Raw genomic sequence first — 25,526 nt, forward strand, 5'->3', positions numbered from 1 at the left:
CCCCAAAGCCCCAGTAGATAGTTGTATTTCATAGTTGCACATCCTTCTAGTTGCTGTATGTGGTACGCAGCCTCAGCATGGCCGTTCAAGCGGTACGTCAGTGGGCGCCGGGATCCGAACCTGGGCCGCCAGTAGCAGAGCGCGCGCACTTAACTGCTAACCCACGGGGCCGGCTCCCCCTCTTTCCTGTTGTTTTATCATGCAAGATAAAAAACAGCAGTCTTAAATACTCCTTTACAAGGCGGTGGAAGAAGCTGTCTGGGGCGGAGTCTTTCTGCACTCTATAGGTCATTTCGTGATTATGTGTTGTGAGGCTCTGTAACCAGGCCCCTGTTTCTTTCTCACTGCTTTTTTGTATCTGTTGATATACTATTTTGCATAAACCACAGTTGTGGTATGTGGCATAGAAAGCATATATGCATTTATAATTCTCTGTGCAAACTGACTTGTTAGACTAAATGATTCATTGTGTGACTCTCTCAACCTACGCTGCCAAACTGTGATTGTGGGTGATGAGATAAAATATCTACATCTACTAGACTAGAGATTTGTATAGTTTCTCAACATGCATAATAGAGCATTGATTTCCATTATGAAAGGTTGCATTTTGCATGACTGTTGGTCTACAGTTATGTATAAATCAGCTTTCCCTAAGAAATGATCCTTCTTTATGACCAACACAAATTTTAAAATTAATATCTGGAGGCTGCAAGACTGCTTCTTTACCACAATCATTTTTTTAAGCCAGATAAAGAAGTCAGGAATGATTACTAATGTCAGTGTTATGTTCTGTTACGATTAGGATTGCCCTTTTATGCCCCATTGTGTGTTGTGACTGGGGGTGCTGTTTAATGCACACTGATTGTCACTGGTTCACTGTCTAGCCTTGGAAAAAGTGCCAAGTGTTTATATGACCTTTGAGAGATAAGCAGTCAGGTCTTTAAATACAGATTCTTTCTAAAGAGTTTTATTTATTTATTTATTTTTGCTGAAGAAGATTAGCCCTGAGCTAACATCTGTTGCCAGTCTTCCTCTTTTTTTGCTTGAGGAAGTTTAGCCCTGAGCTAACATCTGTGCTAATCCTCCTCTATCTTGTATGTGGGTCACTGCCACAGCATGGCTGATGAGTGAGTGGTGTGGATTCACACCTGGGATCCGAACCCGTGAAGCAGGGCTGCCAAAGTGGAGCACGCCAAACTCAACCACTAGGTCACCAGGCCAGCCCCTCTAACAAGTTTTAATCATGGCATCGGGCTCCTTGCTGCTCTTCTTGCTCTAGCCACCCTCTGTGCCCCTCAGCACCCAGGAATTATTGTTGGACACTCCCCTAAGTGATATATTCCCATCTGCTTTGAGATCTCCCCTTGACCAAAGCAGTCAACTGGTCAACTTGATAAACTATTTCAGAAACACAGATTTGGAGAGAATGATCTACTTTTGTTCCTTAATTGTTAATGACACTGATGTCATTAGAATTCTAAGCCAGGCAGAGTAGGAAGGCTCTAATGGGTTATGAACTCCTTAAAGCCTGTTGAAGAGAACTGTGTTTGGTGTGGCGGCAGCCCTGCTTGTGCCCCTGACCCAACCATGGCTGTCGAGGTCTATCTCTTTACTATAATCTCATCTGCAAAATGGGGTACCTGCCCCACAGCGTACTCTAAAAGATAGTGAGAAGACTTCTGAATTCCTGCTCACAAAGTGAAGCATCTTAAAAGGAAAAAGAACAAAACCGTTCCTATCATCATTATTGATTTTTGTTATATCAGGGATTAAGTGTTCAAAGACCTTCATATGAAAGGTTTACTGTTATTAGGTGGAAGACCAAGTTGTTATTTTAGACAATCGTGAATTATTAAAATATAATTCATGTCATTTGGGGTAATTGATAAAAAATTTGTTCATTATTGCCTTCTGGAAAACATATTTTAACATAAAAATGATTACTTAAGTAATTTTATCTTATATGAAATCCATATTGAGAGTACTCATTATTTTATTTTTTTTCCAGGTGCAACTAATTAATTGTCTCTTGTTAGTGGCTACTTTCAGATACAGTTGCCCAATTGTGCTCTCAAACTCATGCTGAAAAATTGAGTCAGCTTTATATTATTTGGATTACAGTATGTAAAAACCTCTTTATTTTATTCTGCCTATTATGTTCAGAATAAAATTCAGGGTACTTACTATTTTGTCTGCATTTAAAACTTTGGTCAAGTTACCAATCTGTTGTAAATCAGTTGTAATTAGGAAATGTTGGTACATTTACTTAAATTGCAGTTTTCTGATTGGAAGCCATTCCAAGTGTATGAAGTTAATTATAGACTGTTTAAAGTCTATTCTTTTATTATCTTTTTAATTAAAGGAGTATATAATTTAGCTGACATTGAACTTTGTTTCTTCTCTGTGGCATTGATGTTATAAATTTTCCAATGTAAAGTAGACGAAAGAGAAAAAAAAAACTCCTTTAAATCCTTTGTACCTTGGGCCGGCCCAGTGGCACAAGCGGTTAAGTGCTAGCGCTCCTCTGTGGCAGCCCGGGGTTCGCTGGCCCGGATCCCAGGTGCACACCAGCGCACCGCTTGTCAGGCCATGCTGTGGCGGTGTCCCATATAAAGTAGAGGAAGATGGGCACAGATGTTAGCTGAGGGCCAGTCTTCCTCAGCAAAAAAGAGGAGGATTGGCATTGGATGTTAGCTCAGGGCTGGTCTTCCTCACACACACATACAAAATCCTTTGTACCACTTTGCAAATTTTCTGATTTGGTGTGTTTATGTAGAAACATGGGCAAGACTCCATGCAAGGAGAGCCATGGCTGTTGTACTCCTCACCCAATTTGTCCTGAAATCAATCTGCATGAAAGCCTGGTTTTGTGCTGTAAGTGTTGGCTTAACTGTTCAGAAGTCACAGAGTCTAGATGCTGTACCTCCTTCCATAGCTCATTTGCTATTTGACCCCATGCAAGTCAATTAATGGGTTTTGTCCTTTTGTGAGGTATGTATAATAATTATAGGAAACCTTAGCTAGTTCTTTCATACCAGAGCCCAAAGGATGGTTACAGTTGGTGGGGACATTAGTAGCCTCTTGCCTTGGCTTTGCCTCTGCAGAAGTCACGTGTATCAGTCACCAGCGAGACGGTCTCTGATAATTCAGTCCATCCCAACTACTTGAACTAACTTAATTCACCCTACTTCAACTTGTTTCCAGGTTTAACTCAACCTAAGTAAACATCTTTTCAGACCAGAAGCACAATTGATTTACTCATTATGAGAAATGAAACGGCTGAATGGACTAGAATTTGCTGGTAGCCTGTGATTGCATTTTCCCGGTAGGGAAATCTCTTGTGAAACCAAATGTAGAAAAAGGTTGCTTCATTTACATAGAAACAGAACAAAGGAATTGGGTGCATTATGACATTGGTGAGGTCTAGACAGAACCAAGAAAGGCAAGTTGCTGAAGGGGCTTTCTACCAAACCAGCCAGAAACCTTAGAATCATTCTGGGAAGTTTTTAAATAAGTTCAAGGATTCCGATGACCCATCCCACTTTATTCAACTCTTGGGAAAAACTAGAGTTAGGTCAGGCAAAGATTATAACAATTAAGATTTATTAAAGAAGGTTCTGAATTGTACCTAGACTTACTTTTTTTCCAAATATTTTCTTATGAAAATTTCCAAACATACAGAAAAGTAAAAGGAACTGTGTAATGAGCATCCATATACCCACCACCCAGATTCTACCATTGACATTTGATTGCACTCCCATATGTGTGTCTCTTCATATTTCCATCCATCCATCAGTCACAATCTCTTATTTTTATGCATTTCCAAGTAAGTTGCAGACATTAGTATACTGTTTTTTAACTTTTTACTTTTAAATTTTTAAAACATTCACAAAAGCCGCTATAATAACATAATGAAGTCCCGTGTACCCCTCACCCAGATCCACCAGTTGTCAACATTTTGCTAGTCTTGTTTTATCTTTCCCTCATCCACACTTTTTTCTTTGAGTAGTTTAAAAGAGACAACATATTTTACTTATAAATACTCACAAATACTTATATCTCTAACATATAAGGATGTAATACATTACCATTTACCAAGATTCTTTACTTTATCTGATACCTATTTCTTGTGAGTTTGTCTTGATTATCTCAAAAAAGTCATTTTACATTTGCTTTGTTTGTATCAGGATCGAAATGCTATCACCTGTAAACTGCTGGTTCAATCCAGATACATGATGATACTCCAGCCCAGTTATTTTGGCAAGACAATGTCATAGGTGGTGCTTGTACTTCGTTTTTTTTTTTTTTTTTTGTGAGGAAGATCAGCGCTGAGCTAACATCCGATGCCAGTCCTCCTCTTTTTTTTTTTTTGCTGAGGAAGATTGGCCTTGAGCTAACATCCATGCCCATCTTCCTCTACTTTATACGGGATGCCGCCACAGCATGGCTTGACAAGCGGTGCGTTGGTGCACGCCCGGGATCCGAACCTGCGAACCCCAGGCCACCAAAGCGGAGTGCGTGCACTTAACTACTGCGCCACCAGGCTGCCCCAGTGCTTGTACTTCTTATTACACCCCCCTCAGGCCGCATGTGATGTCTGGTTGTCATGTTGTTAGGAAGACTGGTCTGTGGGTTTGAACATTGATAGACTGATGCTTCAGTATAAAATTTACTGTTATGCATTTTCCACAAAATTATGATCATTTCCTAGATGCATTCATTAATTTGGACTTACAAAATGGTGACTTTTCTAATTTGTTAATTTCTTCTGCATTTATTAGTTGGAAGAACTTTTCCCATCAACTACTTGTTAATTGTGAAATGCATTTTTTGACCACAAAGGCAGGATAAATGCTTGATTCTCTCCCTTTACTTACCAATTTTCAGAATATCAAGTTGTTTCCCTAGCAGCCTCCAAAGGTTTGTTTATTTGTTTATATTTTTAATTTTGGTGAAACACACATGACATAAAATTTACCATCTTAACCATTTTTGAGTGTACAGCTCAGTAGTGTTAAGTACATTCACATTGTTCTGCAACAGATCTCTAGAACTTTTTCGTCTTACAAAACTGAAACTCATATCCATTAAATAGCTCTCCATTTCTCCCTCTCCCAGCACCTAGCATCACCATTCTGCTTTCTGTTTCTGTGAATGTGACTGCTCTAGGTGTCTTATGTAAGTGGAATCATGCAGTCTTTGTCTTTTTGTGACTGGCTTATTGTACTTAGCATAGTGTCCTTAAGATTCATCCATGTTGTAGAATGTGACAGGATTTCCTTCCTTTTTGAGGCTGAATCCAAAGATTTTTTATTATTTTTAAAACTTTTTATTATTTATTTTTTAAATGAACTTGTAGATTTTTATATATTTGCTGTGTTTAAGTCCATTGCACTCATTGTTCTTTTTGGTGCTCAAATTGTCCCGTCCTTGGCCAGCAGGAACCCTTTCAAGATGGCCTCTGAGGCCTTTTGACATGACTCAGTGGTCTTTGATAGCTTCCGTACTTTCTAGTATGACAAGGTTTTCCAGGCTCGTCTTGTACATTTCCTGCCCCAGAACTAGAACAGGGCATTTCCCTAAGGGAACCTGGTTCCTTTTAGTATCTAAATACCGTAGTCTAGGCAGCAATATAGGCTTCCCTTTAACTCTTTCCTAATAATACCTTAATTTTTAAAAAATTTCATAGTAAGTATATAACAGGAATCAACTGTTGTTGAGATGGAAATGTGATCTGTTTCTCTTAACTACACTTAAGAGGAGGGTGACTATCTGTGCAGTGATTTGAAACCATGGCCGCGCATTAGAATCGCTCTGTGAGCCTTAAAAAATCCCAATGGCTGGACCACACCTCAGGCCAATTTTATTAGACTCTGTAGGGGTGGCATTAGGCACCTGGATTTTGCAAACCTCCCCAGGTAGTTCCAGTATGCAGCCAAAGTTGAGAATGCTCATCTAGCAATGAAATCATAACCAAAATAAAATTAAAAAAGAAATACCAAGACTCTGGAAATTCCCTTAGTCCAGAATATATTAGGTTCTAGACTTTTCTGGATGAACTATCTTCTACCAACTTGATTAAGGGGCCTTTGAAAATATGGGAATCTCATAAGTAACCCAATACTACAAATTTCTAATGTGTCTCCTATTTCTGTGTTATAGATCTGAACAAGCGTCAGCCTCAGGCTTGTTGAGGGCACAGTTGGGTCAGCACATGGCCACCTTGAAAGAACGTGATAATTCTATCACAGAAGAGGTAGCTAAGAAGTCTGAAGTTTTCCAGTCAAAAACGTGGACCAGAGGACAGGGGTTAGTAATTTTTATTTTTTTTAATAAGTTTCAAGATGTACAAATTATTCATTTAAGGAAATAGTCATGTTCTTAACAATGGTTAACATATTTGAAAAAATATTAAATAATAGTGAGGTTTTATGGTTGGTTTTAACTTTCTGCTCTCAGGCCTTTTGCATAGTGTTTTATGTAGGAATCTCAACTCCTTACATAACGTTGATTCAGGTTTTGGAGCTAACCTAATTAAGCATATCTACCACAGCATTTTCCAAGGAACTTAGAAGCCTCTTGTGGCATCCTGGTTTTCTTTCTCCACTCCATCCAGACCCGGGAAACAGAGCCGTCTTCCGTGGCTGACGTGTGGGCTGGGGGCGAGAAGGTCCGAGGGAGTGGAGCCTTGCTGTGCCGGGTCCAGCCTAGGCTAAGGAGTTGGTGTTAATTGAGTAGATTCTGAAAAGCCGGTAGAGCTTTGCGAGCGGGGCTGTCATGAGGTCTCTGCTGCGCCTTGGGGAGTTCTGTCTGCTTGGAGTGGGACTGAGGCGGGGAGGAGCGGGCCCTGCTGTGGGCCAGACAAGACAGCGAGGGGCCTGACTCAGGAGCTGGCGCAGAGGGGAGCGTGAGCTGCTGAAGAGACCAGGGAACCCATGGAGCAGACTCCCAAGGAAGGCAGGAGGGGCCTGACTCAGGAGCTGGCGCAGAGGGAGCGTGAGCTGCTGAAGAGACCAGGGAACCCATGGAGCAGACTCCCAAGGAAGGCAGGAGGGGCCTGACTCGGGAGCTGGCGCAGAGGGAGCGTGAGCTGCTGAAGAGACCAGGGAACCCATGGAGCAGACTCCCAAGGAAGGCAGGAGGGGCCTGACTCGGGAGCTGGCGCAGAGGGAGCGTGAGCTGCTGAAGAGACCAGGGAACCCATGGAGCAGACTCCCAAGGAAGGCAGGAGGGGCCTGACTCAGGAGCTGGCGCAGAGGGAGCGTGAGCTGCTGAAGAGACCAGGGAACCCATGGAGCAGACTCCCAAGGAAGGCAGGAGGGGCTCCCGCCCAGGAGCCAGATTTAGAGCGTTCCCGTCGTGGTCCTCGTCATTCCCTGGAGAAGCCATATCCTCAGAGAGGTGGCCTTTCCTTTCCTAAATTTAATGTCTTGTGCACGTGTCTAGTTTCATGTATGTTTTCTCATCCTTACATGCAATATAGGGTTTTCTGGCTTTGATGCTTTTCATTTTTATCGTGCGCAAAGTTCGAGGATTCTGCATGTGCCCCTCCCGGAGGCGCGGCTTGCCATCTCTGCACTGAAGTCACACACCTGTGTGGCTGTGCGGTCCAGAGCCTCGGCCATCACCCCTCAAGCCTCTCAGAGCACCTTCAGTCCTTCTCAAGCCCCCCTTTCTTTGCCCCTTTGATTAAAAGAGAGTAGAAGTGCTTTTTTAAGCATTTCAAACATACAAACAGAGAGTGATAAAATGAACCCAGGAATCCCACGCCTACCAGCCCAGACTCACATGTGTTGTTACCATTGCACCCTATTTATCTCAGACCTGCTCCTCCTCTTCCTTCTCCTCATCTTCCTACCCCTCCTCCTTTTCCCCCTCCCTCTTGGCTTTTCTCTCTCCCCCTTTCACGCACCTTCCCTCCCTTCTTCTGCTCTTTCTCTCCTCTTCTTCTCCCCTCCTTTTCTCCTTCTCCTCCTCTCCCTCCTCTAACCTCCTTCCTCCCCAATTTCTTTCTCCTGAAATAAATTATTACGGAGATACAGCCCCTGTGCGCTTCTCCTCAAGCCCCTGCCCCTTTTCAGAGGTAATCTTGTGTTATCCTTCCCACACATATTTTCATTTCACTGCACTTCCTGTGACTCAATAAATAACCTATAGTTTTGTTTTGTTTGAGGTATGATACCAGTTGTGTGAATGTTCTTTGAGAAAGAACCATGTTCTTGAGGAAAAACAGAACCTGTGTTTTTTAGATCTGTTCCACACCTATTGATAAATGTAGATCTTTTTTTTTTTTCTTTCTTTTTTTTTTTAAGTCAGGAAGATTAGCCCTGAGCTAACATCTGTTGCCAATCCTCCTCTTTTTACTGAGGAAGATTGGCCCTGGGCTAACATCCGTGCCCATCTTCCTCTACTTTATATGTAGGATGCCTGCCACAGGATGGCTTGATGCACCTGCCATGCATATGTCCACGCCTGGGATCCCAACTTGTGAACCCTGGGCCGCTGAAGCGGAGCAGGGGAACTTAACCACTCTGCCACTGGGCTGGCCCAATAAATGTAGATCCTAAGAAGGATTTGTTTTCCGGTTTTGTTGTCCATTTTCTCTAGTACCATTTTGTAACAACATTGTATTCCATTCTTGTTCACTCGAGTAGGTCGCATCTCAGCCGTGTCAAGGCTGAAATAAGCAGTGGTCCACTGCCCTTTCCTATCTAGTCATCTTCTTTTAAAAAGGTGTTGTTTATATTAGAAAACATATTCCCAGTTCCAGACAACCAATCCACTCATAATTTTTCAAATAATAACTCCATTATTTTTTTTTTAAAGGATCTCTCAGTGTTGCTTGGTTTTTTGTTTTTTTTTTTAATTTTATTTATTTATTTTTTCCCCCAAAGCCCCAGTAGATAGTTGTGTCATAGTTGCACATCCTTCTAGTTGCTGTATGTGGGACGCGGCCTCAGCATGGCCGGAGAAGCCGTGCGTCGGTGCGCGCCCGGGATCTGAACCCGGGCCGCCAGCAGCGGAGCGCGCGCACCCAACCGCCAAGCCACGGGGCCGGCCCAATAACTCCATTATTAATGAGAAGGGGCTGCCCAATTAATAACTTATGAATCAAGTGCTATTCTGCCTCCCCTCGTAGGTTTTTTGTTCCCTTTTAAATCATCCTGATCTCATCTTAGTGACAATCATAAAAATTACCAATAAATTAATCACAAAATCTGTCCTTAAAAATCGAAGTAAGCAGGCAGTTTCTGAAACGGTTAGGTTGTGACTGAAGAAATGCACAGCCGTAAAGAACAATGTTACCAAAATGACGTGGGCAGGGCAAGCCTTGCGAACTTTAGAACAAAATGCTTTTGTGAGTTCTAGGACTGCTTTGATTTACATGTCATGCTTTTACTATTAGCAAAATCAAGTATCTTTGGTTGTTTCCCTGTATTGAAACAATATACACCTTTAGTAAATAGCATGAGTTACATATTTCTCTGTAGATAAAAATCTTAAAAATAAGAGATTTTCAAAATTTAAGAAAGTTCTACTAAAAATTACTTGGCTAAGAGTCTAATGCAGCTCAGAAATATTTACTTTGATCTCTTGGGTAAATGGCTAATTAAACAGTCACGTGTAAATGATGTTTACCTGTGGGTCCCCTTGCTGTCAGCTAGAGTCAGTCCTGTCTCTTGAGTAAATACATCATTAAAGCCGCTGAAACTCAGATTATGTCCCCTTGAGACCAGATAAGATCCACAGCATCCGCATACCCTATTAGGCAATTACATAATTGAGCTGCAGGCTTTTAAATCAGAAAAATTTATAATTACTTTATGTGGAAAAAAAAATGAGTTGGGTGCTTCATTAAAACACAAAGTGCCTTAATACTCCTTCTCTCCTAAGTAATGTCTGTTTCCACCGAGGAGAACTTCTCCAGGGAAAGCAGAGTGGCTTACTGGTGGCACTCATAGAGTGCCCCCACCACACATACCAGAAAGACACATGACTAGTCACAGAAATACCTTCATCTCTCCCTAAGGATCGACTGTTCTCTTGGTCTTCTCTCTTGAATACTCATTTGCTGGCTCATATGAATACTTTCCCCTTTCTTTTAATTGCTGCACAGATAAAATCCCCTTCCTATAACTTAGACATACCTTAGGTGATGATGCTTGCATTTCTCTTTAAACATTGAAAAATTACTTCTGGTGTGCAAGAGGAAGGTTCTTGAGGAAAAAGTCAGTTAAATCTGTGTATTAGGGGAAATTGTCATCTGCTGTCTACATCCGTGGTTTTTAATTCTCCTGCTTTTCTGTCTCTGCATTAACAGCACTGATTTACGTACAGAAGGAAATGTAATTTTATTAAATGCTTTCACATTCGCTTTCTGTTTGTATTTGTACCATCCATCGCAGAAATCAGATTCCTTTGGAGCTAGCATGTGTTTTTCTTAAAAAACTAGCAGGAAAAAAAGAAAACCAAACTTGGAATATTAAGGTAAACAAAAAGGAGAAAATAAAATTGCCCGTTGACGTTGTGGTGCATGGTTTTTAATATTTAATATATTGGCAAACATGGGTTGTACTGTTTGTGTCCATAGCTTCTTTTTTTCCCACTTGTCACAAGTGAACTTCCTTTCATACCATCACATGTTCTTCTACATCATTTCCAACAGCTGTGCAGAGACCCCTGTGTGGCTATTCCACTGTCCCTTTAACCAGCCTCTTGTTCAACATTTAAGTTGTTTTTAATTTTTCCTGTAGTAAAAAAATTTCAAAGAACATCTGAGCAATTCAGTTTGTACAAATATCCATGCTATTTCCTTAGAATGAATTCCTAGATGTAGAGTTGTTAGGTCGAAGGGAATGCGTGTCTTTCAGCCTTTTGCTCTGCACTGCCAGATCTCACTCTGGAGGGGTCATCAAAGTCACAAGGAATGGAGGAAAATATATATATATATAATCTGAGCTCTTTATGAAACTGGGTGCTATCAACCTTTTTTTTTTTGAGCACCAAATTGAGAAGTGCAAATGACATCCAATTTTTTTGTTCATTTGACCTTTATATTTACCATTGAGGTCAAACTTTTCCCCTACCTATTTGTGAGCCCTTTGTGGTTCTTCTTTTATAATTTGCCAGTTCGTGTCCTTTGCTCATTTTTCTATTAGGTTAGTAATGTTTTTCTTGTTGACTTGTAAGAATTGTTTTTATATAAATTCGTACAATTTGTTGCAATATTTTGAGCAGTTTGATTTTTGCCTTTCATTTTTCTTAATGATATTTTGGACACAAAGTCTTTTCCGTTATTATCTTCATCTGTCTATTTATGCATTTGAATATCACAGTTAAGTTTCTGGATATAAATTAAGAGGCAGCCTAGATGACTCTTGGGGTTCTAGACCTAGCAGGAACCGTAACTGACCTTTGAGAAAAATTCTGGTAGAATTGAGCCAGTAATTCTAAGTGTCCTGCTAAGTGTAAATCATAGGACGATTTGCCTTTCTAAGATGTCAAATATGACCATCAGTCATTCTACAAATAGTGTGTGCCTTGGCATTGAATTTCTAAGCCTTTTCTCCTGGCTCCTGGGAAGGCAGAAAAGTGAGGAACTAGTTTGTTCTATTGACTTAGGCTCCAGACTGCTGAGAACAGTGAGACAGTCCCCAGTCTCCCTCCTGGGCTCCAAATGTATGAAATCAAAGAGAGCCTTTATTAGCTAACAGATAAGTTGAGACCCAAGCATAGTCTATTCATAAGCACCATCAGGAGGCCCATGGTAAAAGTGTTGTCTGGTGGCATTTTTCAGATAGAGAGCTCCAATTTGCAGAGCCCATTCAGTCCCAGCATGAGCTGTGTAAAGCAGCTTGTTCCCTCTTCTCTGGGCTTTTGTTTCTTTGTAGGTATGGGTTAGTGTTGTCAGTTTCAGACTGCAAGCTCCTTCAAATTGGGGGCTTCCTTAGAAATATGCCTGGCTAAAGCATCTGCAAACAGTACATCCTGAGAATGTATTACAGATGTTTTTCCTGACTCTGCAGAAGTTGTTTTTGACTAGAAACCTCTAACCATTCCTTGTCTGAGATTGACTTTTGTTTCTGTCTCTGCTTATCATTATTACCTGCTTATTAGGGATTTATATTGTGGGTTCCCTTATGAATGACCCATTGGGCAGATCTGCTGCTCTCTTTCTTGGCTCTGTGGTCCAGTAAAGTGAAGCCAACCATTCTCATGTAATTTGACCATCCATCAAAATCCTTATAAAATAAAAGACTCATCTTTGAGAAATTATCTCTAGGATTATCTTAAAAGATGAGTCCTTTTATAAACATCTCTATCAAAAAAGTAAGAGAAATCCTAGAGATAAGAGTATTGAGTAGTGAAGATAAATGGGATAAAATATATGAAATAAGTGAAAACCTGCAGTATGCCCACTACTTTATTTACCTCACCATGGTAAAAAAAAAAAAAAGAGGGCAGAGTGTAGAACTAGTAGCAGTGGTGGTATTCTTATCAAGTATACAAGGACTTATTAGAAAGACATTTGCAGGATTATTATAGCATTTTATTGTGTTCTTTTGAAACCCAGTTGGAACCCAGCTAAAGCAAAAGAGGGTCTTAATATGAAAGAGGTGCACAAAACAGTGAGATAAATTGTGTGTCATCATTGAGGGCCCAGTTACAAGTAATCTGAGTCATTGACAATCCAAAACAGTTTCCATTATCTGCAAATTCTACAGTAAAAAGTGTAGAAAGTCCTTTAACAATTTTATTCTTAAAATATGTGTTAAAACAGTGGCTCTTACGAAGTCATGCCAAGAAATTATTAGTTACAGCTATTGCATAAGGTAATACGACGAAGAAATACATATTTGAGGCTCTCTCAGAATGTTTGAATTATTTTAGGAAAAGAAAATTATAACTTTCACTTCAGAATTTGGGTCAGTTCTTTTTGTTCATATTCTAAAATGCTTTTCATAGATCCAGGATGATTGGGCACACAGAATAGGAGCTTATCTCTCTGTGGAAGCAGACAGACTAGAGCAGGAGAGGTGGAGGTCTGGAAATGAGACAGGCCACAGTGGTCCAGCTTGCGCACTGACAGTTGAGAGATGGCAGGTCAAGGAGGTGACACTATTCTTCACACCTGTCTTCCTGGACAGATTCTGGAAGCAGGTGCAGTACAGTGGTCCATGTAGGCAGCTGGGATTGAGGCATTATGGCAGCCAGTGATGGGAACCAGCCCTGGCCTGAGCTTCGAGGGCAGGACTCTACACCTGAACCCCAGTATGCAGAAACAGGGATACAGTGCAGGTCATCCCAACAGAGAATTGTCACAACTCGAGTAAAATTCAGGGACTACTTTATGTAAATAGAGGAAGAGCTCCTGGTTACTAGAACTGGACCACAGACAGGTGCTGGCTACAAGGCTAACTTGACACCAAGTCCTTCGGCCGAGGAGACTAGAATTCCTTAAATCCCCTAAAATCACCTGCTCCGGCCCCTAGGATAGGCCGTGGATCCAGGTGGCCAGCTGGTCCAGGGGAGGGCAGAGGGCAGGAGCCTTGCAGGGATATCAAGGCCGATGGCAGTGGCCTTGTATGTTCAAAGCCAAACTTACAAGGCAAGATCTTCCATATTCTGCCTCTGTGATTCTTCCTGTCAGGGCATCTTCATGAGAAGAGATGATTATCTTCCCCCTTGTTCACTAGAGAATTCTGTTGTTACCCCTTCGCTCTCAAACTAAAGATGACCTATGAGGCTTTGTCCAGTTTTGCTCTTCATATTAACTTGTAGAGTCTCGTGTCCATTCTACAGGTTGAGTTGGACATTTCCTTGTATTTACTACTGTTGCCAGAGACCAGGGAAAGGTCAGCACCACCACCGAGATTTCCTCTCCCAGCAGCCTGGGCAAATCACCACTTCCAAGTAGGAAATGAGAGAGAAACACACTCTGGCAGCGGGACAATGTCATCATTGGTTGTTTAACTCTTGTTACCAGTATAGTTTTATTTCTTGGGGGAAGAGTGTTGACCTAGAAATTAAGAGACATGGGTATTTACCTGTCCTGTTAATTTTTACTTTTTCTCTGCCTCTCAAGTTGGCTGTGATAAAATCTGTGCCCACCTCCCTGCCCAGGACACATGAGGCGATATGGGTAAGACAATTTGGTGCCCTTTGAAAACAGATAGGCAGTGTGGCTAGTAAGTTTCCTGAGCTCCCCAGCAGACTTAGCAGCAAAGTGCAGAGTGTGTTTATCCTTGATTGACAATTATGCTTTAAAATAAGGGCAATTCTCTTTTTGCTTAGTGTCTCCTTCTCAGCCACCAAGTTTTTCTACAGTCTTCTCATTTGAGGGAAGTTCAGGGGTCATTTCTGGAAGGATGGGGATACTGCAAGGTCACATTTTTCCACATCTCTTTCTCAATCCAAACCAACAGCATTCATGCAATGAGAGAGTCGATCTTGGATAAACCAGCCCAGGTTCACAAGAGTGGTCACATTTCACATACGTACTTCACAAGCAGAACACTTCAGCATGACATAAGATTCAGGCCACAAAAAAATGTATTATTACAAGTGTAAGTTGTTGTAAAGAATTAAATTATGCTGCAAAATAATCAGATGTTATTTTATCTTGAAGACATTTTAATTTCAATTAAATGTCAGGAAGCAAATTAAATCCAAAGTAAAGCTTAACCTAAAATTATGTCTGAAGGCTGGGTCTTTGAGACCAACGGGAATGTGGCTAGAGTTTATTTTTATTTCTTTTAAACACTGTAGGCAGCAGCGTTATTGAAAAAAGCCCCTACAGAAGAGTGTGACGATAGTTCGGCCGTTCACAGTAATGAATCATCTTGCAGCTTGCCATCTATTCTGAATGACAGTAGTGGAATAAAGGAAGCGAAACCCACTCTATGGCTCAACAGTGTTCTTACAAGGGAACAAGGTAACTGTTGTTAAAGGGTCTGTCCACAGCAAAAACGCATTCAGAGTCAACGCAAACACCCTTTCTCAAGGTGTACCTATAAAAAAGCAGACTCAAGAACACTTCTAATTTTAATATGTATAATATGTTATTTGTTTTATACCACCTTCCAATAAATATATGTTTTCATTCAGTCTAACAGGAATAGGAAACCTAATTGTAGATCTGCTGTCCTGCTGAATTTCCAATAAAATAAGTTTTTATAAATTGAAATCTTAACAGGACTAAGCACTTGGCAGTAGATAATTATTATCATCCCACAAAGATGAAGATGATTCTATGAAAATGAGTCCATCAAGTACTTCACATAGAGTACTGTGAAGTTTTTGATATCACTTAATAGAATTTACTCATAATTGGTAAACATTCTTTTTAATTATAATAGAACCTTTTATAAGTTTAAACAGATGATTAAGAATCAGAGTTTATGCCCCCCAAAACTTAATAACCAATTTTTAGTATCCAGAAATTGTGATTATTATTTTTTTTTAAAGATTTTATTTATTTATTTTTCCCCCCAAAGCCCCAGTAGATAGTTGTCTGTCATAGCTGCACATCCTTCTAGTTGCTGTATGTGGGACGCGGCCTCAGCATGGCCGGAGAAGCGGTACGTCGGTGCGCGCCCAGAATCCGAACCCGGGCCGCCAGCAGCGGAGCGCGCGCACTTAACCGCTAAGCCACGGGGCCGGCCCGAAAATTGTGATTATTTTAACGTTATTGTTAAGACATGCCAATAAACCGCTATAATGTATTCCCAAGAGAGCTATGAGTTGCTCAGGATATATTCAGAAGCTGATACACATGCACAGGATTTGAGGCTCGCTTGTTTTAAGCCCCAGTCAAATTTGATAGATGTCAGGCTAAATCATTTTGCATGAAAGCAACATAGAGATACCTTAGTTTTAGAATAGGTTTCTTTTTAGGAACAGTACTATTTCAGACAAGAAATAAACTAAGCAAAGAAAGGAGGTGGGGAAGCAGTGAAAATAAAAGGAATGGCAGTTAAGAAAAAAAAAAAAGCAAAGGCCTATTCCGTAAATATAACCTTGAAATACACTTTTATTATCTTGTGTTTGATTTTTAGACGTTTCAAGTGGCTGCGGAGACGAGAGCAAGGAAGAGAGCATGGCAGCAAAGATTCCAATCACAGGTAAAGTTATGGTTGCCTAAGAGTTTCAAACACAGGATTCAACCTTGTTTTATAATCAGAACATTCTAGGTTAGTGGTGTGTGGACTCTGCTAAGAGCAAGTATATTCAACTACTACGTGCTGGAGGGGACGATTAATTGTAAGAGCATGATGTGTGCGCTTACATTAGCAGAAACTGAGGTGGAAAATAAGCATGCCTATTGAATTCTTCATGATCATGTTACACAGTTACACGTGTGAGCACCCCATCACATAGCCTTTCAGCACCTGCGTCTGTGTGACAACGTCAGTCTCCGTGGGGAACACCAGTGTGTGGCCAACTACAGCTGTTTCTGATTTTACTCTTTTCTTTCCTGTGATAATTGAATGTGTCTCATTAAAATAAGAGCAGGAAAAAAAAAAATGCCAGACAAGAAGCTTGCTTGTGCCTCAGTTACAAAGCCCATGTGATAATTTAAAAATTTTAGCAGTAACGTTTCATCAAGACCTATTAAGATTTCTGCACATGTATTACGCTTGTTTAGCTGGAATCTGAATATCATTACATTTTTAGTTTTAGAATATCAACAGCAGCAATGAGTATTCTGAACAGAGTTCTATTTGTCATACGTCTAAATTTACTAGGATCTTATTTTGTAAAGTGGTACACTACTTCATTATAAATTCAAAGGTCTGACTTTAAATATTTATACAAGTAACCACACCACTGCACTGCGGTACTGAGGCATGCATCTGCATATGTGGTCGTTTTGTTGTTTATAAGCGGAAAAGAATAGCTTTCTTTTATGACAATACAATTCATAGCCTGATGATTAATTTTTTAAACTCATGTTTCTGTGATGAACTCTGGTTTTGAAAAAAGAGTTTATAATAGAGCAATTATTGTATATATTCTGCATCAGATAATATTTCATTCCGAAATACAGAGGTTTTCTTTTCTTTTAAACATTTTCCCAGTGATATGTTTATTGCATTTTTATTCTTCATTTTGAGAAAACTCTGGTAGCGTTCCCTCTTTATTTTTTTGTTAGTAGAAGTGTAGATGATCCCAAATTGCAGATAATCAAGAAGTCATTTGGAGACTTTTCTCTTGCATTTATCTTTGAATGCAGAAGTATCTAATGACCTCTGAATTTATTTCAGTTAAAATTATAAAGACTTATTGGAGAGAAACCAGGAAGTGATCTCGTTGCCCATTCTTGCTTCTCTTTTCAGTATTCTTTCCAGTCATTCCCTGCTGTGAGCAGATGACTGTCCTCAAAATTAGTGCAAACGTTATTTTCTCATAGACTTTCTTTATAAGAGAAGAGATAGTTAAGTACTGGAGTTTCAAATCTTTCTTTTTTTCTTGTAGAAAGAGGTGTGATGTGCCTAGAAATAATAAGGGCTATTTACCATTAAGATTTTTAAAGAAATTTTAATTCCAACAACCTACCATCAGTCAATTAATAGTTGGCAGTTTTAAAAAAATGCTTTGTGGGGCCAGCCCGGTGGCGTAGTGGTTAAGTTTGCACGCTCTGCTTTGGCGGCCCGGGGTTCATGGGTTCAGATCCTGGGCGCGGACCTACACCCTGCTCATCAAGCCATGCTATGGAGGCATCCTACATACAAAATAGAGGAAGATTGAGAAAGATGTTAGCTCAGAGACAATCTTCCTCAAACAAAAAGAGGAAGATTGGCAACAGATGTTAGCTCAGGGCCAATCTTCCTCACCAAAAAAAAAAAAAAAAGAAATAAAGAAAAAAATCCTTTGTGCCTGTTGCATGCCAAAGTTTTAGACATATAAAATAACTTGGGAGATATAAAAATAAACTTTCAAAGCCATTTACTTTGAGCATTTCCATTCTGTCCTCGCCACCATACTCTCTTTCTTCTTTGCTCCCCACCCGCTGGACTTCCCATGAAATTAATGTTTGAGGGCCTCATGTGCCTTGACTCTTTAATGCTGTTGTCATGTCTGTGATTGAAACTACTTTGCTCTCTAAGTTCTTTTTTCCCCAGTTTTTTAAATTGAGATATAATTGACATATAACATTGTAATAGTTTAATCTCTAAGTTCTTGACCATTATCTCTTTATTAAATCTTTGTGTCTTTGGCATAATTATTGGAGATTTGGCCTTGGTAGAGTAAAGCAGGTATATAGTTTGATTTAAGATAGAGTCTGGGGCCAGCCCAGTGGCGCAAGTGGTTAAGTACGCGCGCTCCACTGTGGTAGCCCAGGGTTCTCAGGCTCAGATACCGGGAGTGTACCGACGCACTGCTTGTCAAGCCATGCTGTGGCAGCATCCCATATAAAGTAGAGGAAGATGGGCATGGATGTTAGCTCAGGGCCAATCTTCCTCAGCAAAAAAAAGAGGAGGATTGGCATGGGATGTTAGCTCAGGGCTGAGCTTCCTCACAAAGAAAAAAAAAAAAGATAGACTCTGCCTCCCCCTTTATAATAGTTTTATTGAGACTTTCCTGTTTTATGGGCTGCATTCCTTCTAGAATATTCCAAAGAAAAGGAATATTCCAGAGGCTGTTCTCAGGGTTGAGGGGATGTTGCAATTGAGCCTGGGCTTTGGCATCAGCCGTCAGTGTCAGCATTTTACTCCCTGCTCTATTTCTCCACCTCCCTGAGCCTCTGTACTGGGAAAGCAGACATACCACCTGGCAAGATGGTCTTAAAGTTTACATGAGATCGTGTGTGTGCAAGTGCCAGGCGTGTACTACACACTCAATACATGTAAGCTGCGATTTATAATAATAATATTCATGTGAATGTTAGTAGTAGTATTGATCTTCTGCACTGGCCCCACAGTCCCCAGTTTTTCAAACCAATGCCATCTAGTTAAAAGGAATCTCACAAAGCAAACTCAAAGAGGAAAAGAAGCAGGGGGCTGGGGGTACAGTGCCACAGAAAGCATAATCCTGAGACGAGTCTTGGAAAGGCATCTGAACACCATCTCCTGAATTGCGGTAGCCACTTGGGACCAAGACTCGCCCAAGCCCTGTGCTGCCATAATTCCTCCTAGACAGTGCTTCCCAGTGGTACCGCTAAATTAGTTTCTGCAAGAAATTTCCACTTAAGAACTCAATTGATGATTTGAATCCAGAAGGATATTTACCCCATCAAAAAGGAATCTTGAGGAGAGTTGCATGATATTTTTGGAACTTCTAATTAGTCCCGTGGAGAAACCCTTAGAGAAGAATCACAACAACGTGGTGCAGTGGCTCCTGGGGCTCTCACTGGTCAAGGCCCAGCATCTCTGCCTGTGAGTGCCTGTGTGCCATAACTCTTACAGGCTCACAGGTGAGGGCGTTGCAGGGCACACGGTTCCCAGGCGACAGTCCTCCCCTGCTGTGCCGCCTCACCGTGTGGATGGGCGGATGCAGCATTTCCCCAAGCGTGTTCTGTGCAGGCTCCACCCCGAAAATGCTTCAGGGAATACACATTCTCTGACCAAATCCCGCATAATCGCGCTCTCCCTCTGCAACATGCACAGTGCAGGGAGCACGTTGAAAACTTTTAGACTTTCAGTAAATGACCCATTTAAAGGTGTGAACTTAAAGTTTCAAATAATTATCTTCTATTTGAAAATGGAATCCTTCCTATGAACAGCCAACAGAATTAATATTCTGTGGAACATGTTTTGGGAAATATACACAGATATACACAGAATGTTTTTTAAAACCTTGAGTCTAATGAGGGCACCAGTATTCTTAATACCCTAAAATTATCGTCAACGTTTTCCCATGAGTCCTTTTTGTGGGAATCTCCCTTGTGGATGAGATTGCTTTATAATGAAGCTTTGGCTACTTTAGTGTAACTAAACCCAGTTGATGTTATGATTGAAAGTTACTTGTTAAAGCTGCTTCCTGAATTGACGAATTGACGACCAGCATGTTCCAGTAGTGAGTTTGGACAGTCCAGAAGTGCTCTTCTTTAGTGTGGGTCCTTCTGCGTGACTATTTGCTTTACAGCCGTCTCAGAGGAGATGTAGTAGAGAAAGACACCGAAGTGAACCCAGGCAGGCACCAGGAGTTTGGGCAGAATGGAGGGGAAGCTCTGAATGATGAGGGCCCTGGGGAAGTTTAACCTGAGAAGGGTACAAAAGCTATCTTTAAATATTTGCGAGGCCTCCACGTACAAGACAGAACGTTGATCAAGCGTAATTTTAGAGTCTCTCAGGGGGCTCTGTGTGTGAGTGGTGCAGGGAAGGAATTCACAGCTCAGTAATGGAAGAACTTTCTAGCTCTTCTTTGAGGCAAAACCAAGCTGAGTGTCTTCCAGGTATAAGATTCTGTGCTGGGTGCTTGAACCATGGCAGGAACCTACTCTCTAGAGGGACACTGTGGAAGGAATTCTTGTTTCTGGAACTGACGTTCCTTCTAATGCTAAGAGACTGTGATTCTCATTCCATATGAAAGAAGTCAAATGTGCCAATATTCTCATTTCTTTATTTCCCTTTCTTATTTGCTTATCACTTCCAAACATAGGTCTCCTTGGCAGAGGGGCTCATCCTTAAAGAGTGTGCTGTCACTCTGAAGGCATCTGCTTTGTTAATCATTTGCAGAGTGTTGGTTTCATAAGTTGAGCTCCTGCAATCTGTGCTAAGATTTACATAGAAACCCTCCCGTACACAGACCCACACACACAACCAGAATAAATATTCCCACAGCCTGTATGATCTGTTGTTGTTAACACAATCTACCCCTTTCATTAGTCTGGTTGTTCACAGTGAAGAATTAAGGTAGAAATCAAAGAATAATTTTGATATCTATGAATGTGTGGTTTTCTCCCTATAATAGATAGTATATCATTTGCATGTATATTACACCTTTACTTTGGCTAAGTCCTGGGAATAAGACTGGGTCCTTGCCCCTCCTAAGTCTTCATCATCTCTGATCCTCACAACAGTCCTGTGGGGTAAACATTAGGGACCCATTCTACAGTCAGTCCAACAGAAACTTAGGAAGGTTGAGTCCTGCTCAAGGCCATATAGCTAGTGTGTTGGATCTTGAATCGAACTCAAACTTCAAGATTTAATCCCTGAACTCCTTCTGTTCCACCAGCCTGCTGCTTTCGTTTTACAAGAGAGGCGACTGCATCAAGGTGTCTGGATTAATTAAACATCAGTGTATATCATCACAAAAGATGAGCTCCACAAGGATGCTTTGCGAGTGATGATGAGCGAAGCTATACCTTTCCTTTCTCTCGTGTTAGGCCTAGAGAGGTGGGCACTTGCAAGGATTTCCGAGTATGGATTTTGCCAGGAGGTGTGTGTGCCCTTTATACAGCGGGGCGAGCCTGAGTACACGTGCAGGACTAGAATACTCAGGTCAGTGCTTCCCTGGAACACTTAGACCAGGATTAAAGCCATGCTTATCTAGATTATGAGGGAAAATCTCATCTGAACTACTTATACCCCCAAGTGAAATTTCCCACGTTGGCAATTTTATTTGTATTCATACTGAATTTACCTCTGAGAGTGAAGTGAGTTTTAGTTTTAGCAAGTGACACAGGTTATGCTAAATGTCATAGAAACCCGTCACCTGACACGGTATCTGGCACACAACACAGTGGGCACTCAGTTTGTCAAACGAATGAATAAAAACGAGTTGGAATCCAAAGATTAAGGAGTTTCCTTAAATGCTTGTTGATTCAGGCCAGAACGCTGTCTCTTTCACTCAGTCACTCTACCAATACTTTCCCCACCCCACGTGCCCATCCTGGCAAAACTCATCTCCTTAAGCTCCGTGTGAAAAGGGCTCTCAGCTTTTATCTGAAGAGGATTAAGCCTCTAAGAATGTCCATTCAGCCTCTCATTCTTTTGACTCCTATTCTCTCGGTCAAGCTGTGTTGAAAGTGGTTGCCTGACAGTGCCGTTTCTCACTGATATTCTTTGGCAAGCTGAAATATTCAATGTCATACTAAGGTATGTCCATTTAGAAGCTGTGAGGGAGGTCAGCCACTTGGGGTTCTGGGCAGTGCTTCTCAAAACGTTATTGCTTGAGTTTTACATCAAATTGGAAAAGGCTGGGAACATACAATAGCCAGGTTGTCATTGGTGACTGGATTTACCCTGGGAGAGAAGACTGTGGTGACAACGTTGGACGCCAGAGTACAGTGGCGTAACACTCCACTAAGGAGACTTTACTAAGAACGTGTCTCACCTGTCCTGTCCCAGAAATGCACGAGGATCAGGAAAGACGTGTTACCTGCCAAGCCTGGGAGCCCCAACTCGTGCAAAACCAGGGGAACCATCTCATGCTGCTGGATTGTCCATTGCAGTCCCTGTGGCCCTGTCTCTGTGGTAGATGTCAGGCTGCTGGGGCTTCCCCTTTGCTGCTACAGCAAAGCGTCTTCACTCATGACATTACAGGGTGGTGGTGTTTGTTTAACATGGTCAGTAAAGAATGAAAGGCACCTTTCTGAAGAGTGTTTTCGATTGGTTGCTCCTGCATTCAAGGAAATTAATTCATAAATGCCTAGAGAAATTCTCCTTGGTCGTTGACAGTAGAATCCTGGGTGGATACCTATGCCCCAGCCACACCCTTGACCAGTTACATCAGAACCTCTAGGGGTGGGGCTCAGGCATCAGTCTTTTATAACACCCCCAGGTGACTCCCCAGGTTTGAGAACCATGGAGCAGGGGGTCTCAAAGCTGAAAGAGCCTTTGTAGGTCATGTTGTGAAACACCTTCATTTTATGCAAGAGACTCAAGTGGGGAGAGAAGAGGTTGGGCTTCAGATACTTTAATAAAATCGAGGATCACGAAGTGTATTATTTTCCTAGGGCTATTGTAACAAAGTACCACAAACTTAAAACAACAGAAATGTATTCTCTCCCAGTTCTGGATGCCAGAAGTCTAAACCAAAGGCCAGCAGTGCCGTGCTCCTGAAGGCTCTAGGGGAGAAGGCTTCCTTGCCTGTTGCAGCTTCTGGTGGCTCTCAGTTTGTGACAGCTTGACTTCAGTCTCTGCCTCCATCAGCACATCACCTTCTTTTCTGTCTCTGTGTCCACTCTTCCTGTCAGGATGCCTGTCATTGGATTTAGGGCCCACCACAAATCTAGGATGATTTCATCTTGAGATCCTTAACTAATTACATCTGCAAAGAACCTATTTCCAAATAAGGTCACATTCTGAGGTTCTGGGTGGACATGAATTTTAGGGGAGACATCATTCAACCCACTGTAGGGGGTGAAGAGAGATTTCTTCATATTTTACATTTCTAACATCTAGTTCATCTTATACATTGATTATTCCTGACCCTACTATAATGCTAATGATAATATTATTGTCTTTATTTCTGATTCTTCTCATTATATAAATCATTGAATGCAAATTGCTAAAAATATTGTTTTTAAAAATATTTAATTATGCCAATAAAATATAGCTTCCTGATCAAGATTACTCAATCTTTGAAAAGTTCAAGATTGCATGACTTGGAGAGTTAAAAATTCCCCTCCCATGGCTGAACAATGTTAAGTGGCAGGCACTATGGTTATAAATTTACATATGAAGTAATACCAGCGGAACTGTTCAGTTCAGTTTTGGAACATTCGTTAAAGTTCAGTTACAAGCCTGACATTTATTTTCAAGTGTAATTGTTGAATTACTCCGTAGAAATTAAGAATGTGATGTAAATTTTTTTTTTTAACTGAGGAAGATTCACCCTGAGCTAACATCTGTTGCCAATCTTCCTCTTGTTTTTGCTTGAGGAAGGCTAGCCCTAGGCTAACATCTGTGCCAGTCTTCCTCTATTTTGTATGTGGGTCGCCGCCACAGCATGGCTGACAAGTTGTATAGGTTGGTACCCAGGATCCGAGCCTGCGAACCCAGGCTGCCGAAGCGGAGCATGCCGAACTTAACCACTATGCCATAGGGCTGGCCCCTAAATATTTATTTTCTGAAGCAGCTTCAGGCAACTCATGTGAAGTAGGAGTTTCTCTTCTCTGTACATCAGCAGTCTCTGAGAGCACAGAGAAACCTTGGCAATAGATTTACAGGCCCACAACACTGGGGGAGTGGAGTTTATTGCAGAAAGTCTGGACATGAAAAGTGATTCTCGTCATGGATCCAACCTATGTATTTCAGGTTCACATTGACTTATGGCCTTTGAAAAAAATCCTAAATATAGATGAGTTTTCTGTATTTTCAGAATTGTGAAGGCACCCATATCCTAATATTTTCTTGTTTTCATTTGAGCAGATTACTAGACAAATGACTTCTGGATTTTCAGTGATAATATTTATCTTTAGAATTAATTTTAGAAATATATGTCACAATTTTTATTTTATTTTACAAAAATGACTGTTTGCTGCATCAGCAACACATCTAGTAACAGTGTGGAAAAAATTTGCATGGGTGTAGAAATATGTGAAAAGTAACAGCACTGGGAAACTCAGTGGACAGAAAATACTTTTCAAATTTAATTTTTAAATTTCTACATACTTCCTATAGGAATAGTAATTCCCCTTCCTTACTCAAAGATGCCCAGTTCTTTGTTGGTTCAAGGTTGTTTTTCTATTTGTAGTGATGGTATTGTTTGCATCTCCCTTTGTTACTCCTTTTCCGGGCCCAACTTTTCTTTCTTTCATTAGGGATTTCTGCGCAAGCCAGAGGCAGATTCTCTGCCTGGAGACACCCCTAGAGGCTGGTGAACCCTGCCTCTCTCTGGTTCTTGTAATGAGTTGTTAAAAGCACTTTTTCATCAAATATTTTCTTTTTCTTTTTCTTTCTAGATTTAGAAATATTTTAGCAGGTGTACATTTGCATATAAAAGAGAATAAAAGATAAGAAGTTGAGGCTTTTTCTTTCTTCCCTCCTCAACATCATCTCTCTCCTATCTCCCTTTATTCAGCATGTTTTCGCTTTCCTTCTCTGGCTGTTTCCATTTTCTAGACACGAAATGCATATCCAAAAAAAAAAAAAAAACAATCTCAGTGATTCTTCACCACTTTGTAGGAAGATAGATGATTGGGTTTGGCTGGCTTATGTAACAAAGTAGGGAAAAACATATTTATCTCTTTGTGTCATCAGTCTGGAATTAATAGCCAAGGATGGATTTTAACCCCCGGACTCCTTTATTTTATGTTTTAAATTGCAATATTTTCTACTTTTTAAATTAAATCTTGACACAGATTTGAGTGTATAATAGATGCTTGACTGAGAGATCCAGAACTGAAAGCTTGAGCATGCAGATATATTTGTTTCTGTGTGTACCAGAACATTCTAATTGACAATAATTGTATTCTTTAGAAATATTTGTTTTATCTAATTATACGCACTTCTCAATAATTTTCTGAGAGTTTGACATGACTAATGAGCGGAAACGTTTCTCTGGAGTTCTCAGTCACAGGCTGGAAAGTAAAGCCTTAAGGGGCTACCTAGTCCTCGAATTTGCAGACTTAGGGT

At 40.9% G+C, this 25,526-nt stretch overlaps 1 protein-coding gene across 1 annotated transcript in view; it reads left to right on the top strand.

The window, feature by feature from the left end:
- Nucleotides 1-25,526, top strand: part of LOC131403908 (centrosomal protein kizuna-like) — a 66,248-nt gene that overhangs the window by 32,856 nt on the left and 7,866 nt on the right. The window contains 5 exon segments of the mRNA XM_058538132.1: nucleotides 6,163-6,278; nucleotides 6,281-6,309; nucleotides 14,087-14,143; nucleotides 14,770-14,935; nucleotides 16,059-16,124. Of these exon segments, the coding sequence (XP_058394115.1) occupies nucleotides 6,163-6,278; nucleotides 6,281-6,309; nucleotides 14,087-14,143; nucleotides 14,770-14,935; nucleotides 16,059-16,124 (434 nt within the window).

Source organism: Diceros bicornis, unplaced genomic scaffold (genome assembly GCF_020826845.1).
Source record: "Diceros bicornis minor isolate mBicDic1 unplaced genomic scaffold, mDicBic1.mat.cur scaffold_95_ctg1, whole genome shotgun sequence".
In the NCBI taxonomy this organism is placed as follows: domain Eukaryota; kingdom Metazoa; phylum Chordata; class Mammalia; order Perissodactyla; family Rhinocerotidae; genus Diceros; species Diceros bicornis.